At 38.0% G+C, this 4,159-nt stretch overlaps 2 protein-coding genes across 2 annotated transcripts; both read left to right on the top strand.

Annotated features, from left to right (window-relative positions):
• Positions 1 to 1,289: 1,289 nt before the first annotated feature.
• Tsp_09363 (conserved hypothetical protein) lies at positions 1,290 to 1,934 on the top strand. Its single transcript, XM_003375738.1, is given in 5 exon segments — positions 1,290 to 1,415; positions 1,445 to 1,518; positions 1,613 to 1,685; positions 1,758 to 1,864; positions 1,877 to 1,934. 5 exon segments carry the CDS (start codon positions 1,290 to 1,292, stop codon positions 1,932 to 1,934), a joined length of 438 nt encoding a protein of 145 aa, XP_003375786.1.
• A 175-nt stretch (positions 1,935 to 2,109) lies between these two features.
• Positions 2,110 to 3,467, top strand: Tsp_09362 (hypothetical protein). The gene is given in 6 exon segments (XM_003375737.1): positions 2,110 to 2,453; positions 2,609 to 2,738; positions 2,756 to 2,810; positions 2,977 to 3,177; positions 3,235 to 3,296; positions 3,339 to 3,467. 6 exon segments carry the CDS (start codon positions 2,110 to 2,112, stop codon positions 3,465 to 3,467), a joined length of 921 nt encoding a protein of 306 aa, XP_003375785.1.
• Positions 3,468 to 4,159: the final 692 nt, after the last annotated feature.

Here is a 4,159-nt window from a genome sequence, read left to right as displayed (position 1 = left end):
TTGGGTGTTTTGTTTTCATTTCTTTTATTAAGTTTTTCGATTCTTATATTTCATTTAAATAAAAAAAGTAAAAAATTCCTGGGAAGTTTTTTGCCTTTAAAAAATGAAAGATTTAGGTGGTGTATACCATTTTTGGTGTAAACTGTAGTTAAATTTTACTCCTTTCAATATTCTAAAGTAAAGCCGACTACTGGAGTTGACCAAATATTGAANTTGGCAATTTTTTGTATTTACTATGGTTCAGACATTCCAGATCAAAAAATATCCGTTCCATTTCGAAAATGATTTTACCAAAACAAAACTGAAAGGCAAAGAAAATTATTTTTCATCTTAAAGTTCACTACATCACGGGGTGTGTCCGTTATCTTGCTCTAGCACAGCATATGCTCTGCCAAAATATGATCAAAGTTAATTACTCTGGTCAGCAACCAAGGAGCATAAATTGGTCTTCCATGTGCTGCCAAAATTTTCATTCTCATTGTTGAGAGTGAACAATAATTGCGTNAATATTATGGAGTTCACTGNCCTTNGGTCAGATNATGNGNTCATTNGAGANANCATCCGCAGCATTGTAAAAANTTCCAGACCACCATTTATCATGGCATGAATTTTGTGGNCTTGTGCATTTAGATGGNCATCATAGTGCTCAGAAATTACTGAAAATGCCAGCTTTCTATAGGGTAGAGTGGTAATATTTATGAAGCTTGNAATGCAGTTATACANCTGANCTTTNNCATTAATATNGGATGAATCCTGCAAAATATTTNCTCAGATTGTAACCGTAGNCTAATTGCACAGNATTGAACTGAAAATGCTTTTGCCTAGCATATGGGATATTTAACAGCAATACATGTGTATTGGTCTAGTGAAATTTCAGAAAATCCTTTGTGCTGAATGCTGTTGACCTGGCTCACCATAATTACTGCAGAACTTTCTTCATTGTCAAGCTAGTAAACAAGTTGCCATCGTAAAAAGTCATTACGTGTCAAATTATGAAAACAAAAAATGACTTAAATAAACACGCTTATTTAACATCTCTTTGTTCAGTTACCTCTTCTTCAGGATGTTCATTTGTTGCTTGTATATTTTTATAGAATAATGCAATTGGATAATAAAGATATTTAATTTGTAAAGAACAAAACCGTCAATTCTATTTTTCATTTATTTCACTCCTCAATGCTTATCATTAGCTTGTGCTATTTTCCGTGTCGTAGGTTTGAAATGTGTTTTCGAATGATGGGAATAAATAATAATGAATTTCAGTACGAAGATACAAGAAAAAGATAAGAATGCTCCCGGCCACCGCTTTCCTCCCTGTACCGCAAGTTGATACGGGTGTTAGCCTCCTTGAAGCCGGCACTACCGGTATATGCCTTGATGCACTCTGCCACAACAAAAATTCATCACCGGCCTTTGTTGTTCTGAACGGGACAGGGATTTGCAGGTCCCGACGATGATTGGGCTGTACATCGTGAACTTTACCCGTTTAAAAAGGGGAAAAGGGCCAGATTTGGATGGGTAAGCAGACGAGGCGGAAGCTTCTCATCATAAATGGCCGGGATGGGTTTTGTTTCTTCCACTTTTTCAAAATCGCCTTTTTTCCATTTTGTAGGCCAAGTGCTCATCCACCGGGCAGCTTTCGATGTGATCATTCTGCTTGTCAATGTCACCGATGTCACATGAAGGTTTGTCCATATAGCACCACCGCAGCCTTTTTTGTCCTATACCAAAATACACTAACAATTAACCGTTTACAGGCCGAACTAGTTTTCCGTGTAACAGCTGGCTTGATATTAATGAATTTAACTGTAAATACGTTCATTAAGGCACTGCAAAAGAGTCAGCTTGATTATTTTTTGATAAAGTGTTTTTTGAGACGGTTCCCATATGGTAACGATGGCATGTTCTCTGGCGCGTTTACTATTACTCTCTAATAACGTGCTTTACGAGTAATCATTGCGATTCAATGAGCAATAACGTCTTAAAATGTCGATTTATTTTATTCAATTTTACATTATTTTTAAATATAACAGAATATTTGGTGAAAAAAGAATTTCTAATGGACTTAGGCTGCTGGTGAACACAGTTAAGTAGAAACGCGATGATACAATGGAAAGCACTTCCTGTGCAATCTTTCTCTGCACTCGACACAATGTAGCCGGCAATTTTTCTTACAAACACGACATCGTCCCTGGGAAATCGGCTCAAGATAAATGTCCTTGCGTTATTCTCAAGGCTTCTGGTGGATGTGCTCTTCGTCCAGTCCGAATGGTTAGCCGAGATTTTGCTCGGAGAAGATGTGTTGTGATATCTCTTCTGAAATCCAGATGTGACAAGGCAGTGGAACTCTCTTGGTGCAATTCCCTGTGTAATCGCCAAGCTGCGACAACAGCACGGTTCAGTGCATTTGAGAATAAATTCCACCACCACTTTTTTGATCTCAAACGAGGCCTGTAACTGGACAGCAGCTTGTCCAAAATATCTACACCACCCATTGATGTGTTGTATCTTCGCACAATCTCCGGCATTCTGATTTTCACGTGCTTCTGCTGCGACTGTAAGTATCGCTGCACTGAGTCGGTTGGGTGATGTGTTAAGTGATTAGAAGTCAGAGTGACAACGGCGTTGTCGTTCCATCTACAAGCATAGACGGTGCCGTTGCATACGTGATCAAAAAAGCCTCTGTACTTCTTTTTCACCTCGTCAACCGGCATTATCGGTATCTTTCTTGTCCTCGAGTTTCTTATTGTTCCAGTTGCTCGTATCATTTTATCCGAAAGTTTCTCCAGAAGATCGTATGAGGCAAAGAAGTTGTTAAAGTACAGCTCATGTTTTACAGGTCTTTCCAAAACTGAAATCATTTCTTCAATGACTTTCATTCCCAAAGGCTCACTTTTTTTCCTCTCATCTTTCCCAGCATAAATCTTCAGCGCGTATGGGTAACCGTTTGCCGATGACATTGTCCATATCTTGTAGCCGAATCTTACTGGCTTACTACGTATGAACATTTGGCAACTGTGGTGGCCGTAGTAAGGTACCATTCCTTCGTCGATGGACAGCTGCTCATGGAAAATACCGAACTGCCTATGCTTATGCAGCTGTCTGGCAAAAGGAAAGGAAAAACAACACATGTGACTGTTTTTCTGCTTTTTCCAGATTACGCTGAGCGGGCAAAAGGTCATTTTTGTCGAAGTTTTCACGTTATATTCAGTGTAGCATAAATTCTATTATTAGGTATGAGAAGATGCCATCGTTACCATATGGTAACACATGACTTTAGCACAACTGTCTTCGACGTATAATCACTAACGACTGTTTATTTTGTGATGAATAGAAAGGGACCCTTCTGCCTACCTAATAAAAGAAGGCAGCTGTGTAATGCCTCAAGCTATTCGCTGAAATTTTGTGTTGAAATATCAGCACGAGCTCAAAAAGCTCAAAATTCACTCTTACTAAAATTACAATAAGTCTACCAATTTTCGGTCAAGAAAGACGATATTACTTTCATTCGAAAGAACTAACTTAAAGAAATTTGAATATGGCAAAATAATTTCCTAGATAAATGAGATTATGTGTCAATAAAGCTCTAAACTTTGGGTTACCATATGGGAACAATGGCATGTAAACGGCTAATATCGAAGGACACACACTGTACATTTAGCACATACTTTTAACCACATCCAATATTTCTGTTTCTTGGCACTTTTTAATTTGTATGCCCTGCCTTCATGAACAAAGGACATACCACCGCAATGATTTGGTACAAGATGTAACTCAGGGTACTGAGCAATAACAAGGAACAGAATAGAAAATGATTCGAATAACTCTGGAACGCAAAGCACTGAACTCAAACGCAACACCAAAATGAAAATTGGACAGTTTTGAATTTCATTTTAAATAACCATTTTGCAACAATATTTAATTTTCATTTTATATTTCATCTACAATCGAAGATCAACTTCTAATATTCCTTGTGGCACTAATGCCTTTTGTTGATACTGACAGAATAAAATTAATCACACACAAATGGCGCACAAATGCTGACATCAAACAATGCGATGTCCACTGCAGAGTGAATTTGAAGCAGCTTTAACTGCTATTCTGCTTCGTGCTGTCCATCGCTTCCTTTCTGCTTTCAAAGTGTTGAGGTTTAGCTGAG

Source organism: Trichinella spiralis (assembly GCF_000181795.1).
Source record: "Trichinella spiralis strain ISS 195 chromosome Unknown Scfld5, whole genome shotgun sequence".
Classification (NCBI taxonomy): domain Eukaryota; kingdom Metazoa; phylum Nematoda; class Enoplea; order Trichinellida; family Trichinellidae; genus Trichinella; species Trichinella spiralis.
Note: the sequence above shows the minus strand (reverse complement) of the source record. Positions and strands in the feature narration are given on the sequence as shown.

What these genes read in the sequence shown, in the direction of transcription:
- Tsp_09363 (XM_003375738.1), top strand. Translation starts at nt 1,290, where the DNA reads ATGCTCCCGGCCACCGCTTTCCTCCCTGTACCGCAAGTTGATACGGGT. An exon ending in AAAGGGCCAGATTTGGATGG is followed by an intron (nt 1,519 to 1,612) that starts GTAAGCAGACGA and finishes TCCATTTTGTAG; the next exon opens with GCCAAGTGCTCATCCACCGG. An exon ending in GTCACCGATGTCACATGAAG is followed by an intron (nt 1,686 to 1,757) that starts GTTTGTCCATAT and finishes AACCGTTTACAG; the next exon opens with GCCGAACTAGTTTTCCGTGT.
- Tsp_09362 (XM_003375737.1), top strand. Translation starts at nt 2,110, where the DNA reads ATGGAAAGCACTTCCTGTGCAATCTTTCTCTGCACTCGACACAATGTA. An exon ending in TTTGATCTCAAACGAGGCCT is followed by an intron (nt 2,454 to 2,608) that starts GTAACTGGACAG and finishes AGTGATTAGAAG; the next exon opens with TCAGAGTGACAACGGCGTTG. An exon ending in TTACGCTGAGCGGGCAAAAG is followed by an intron (nt 3,178 to 3,234) that starts GTCATTTTTGTC and finishes TTCTATTATTAG; the next exon opens with GTATGAGAAGATGCCATCGT.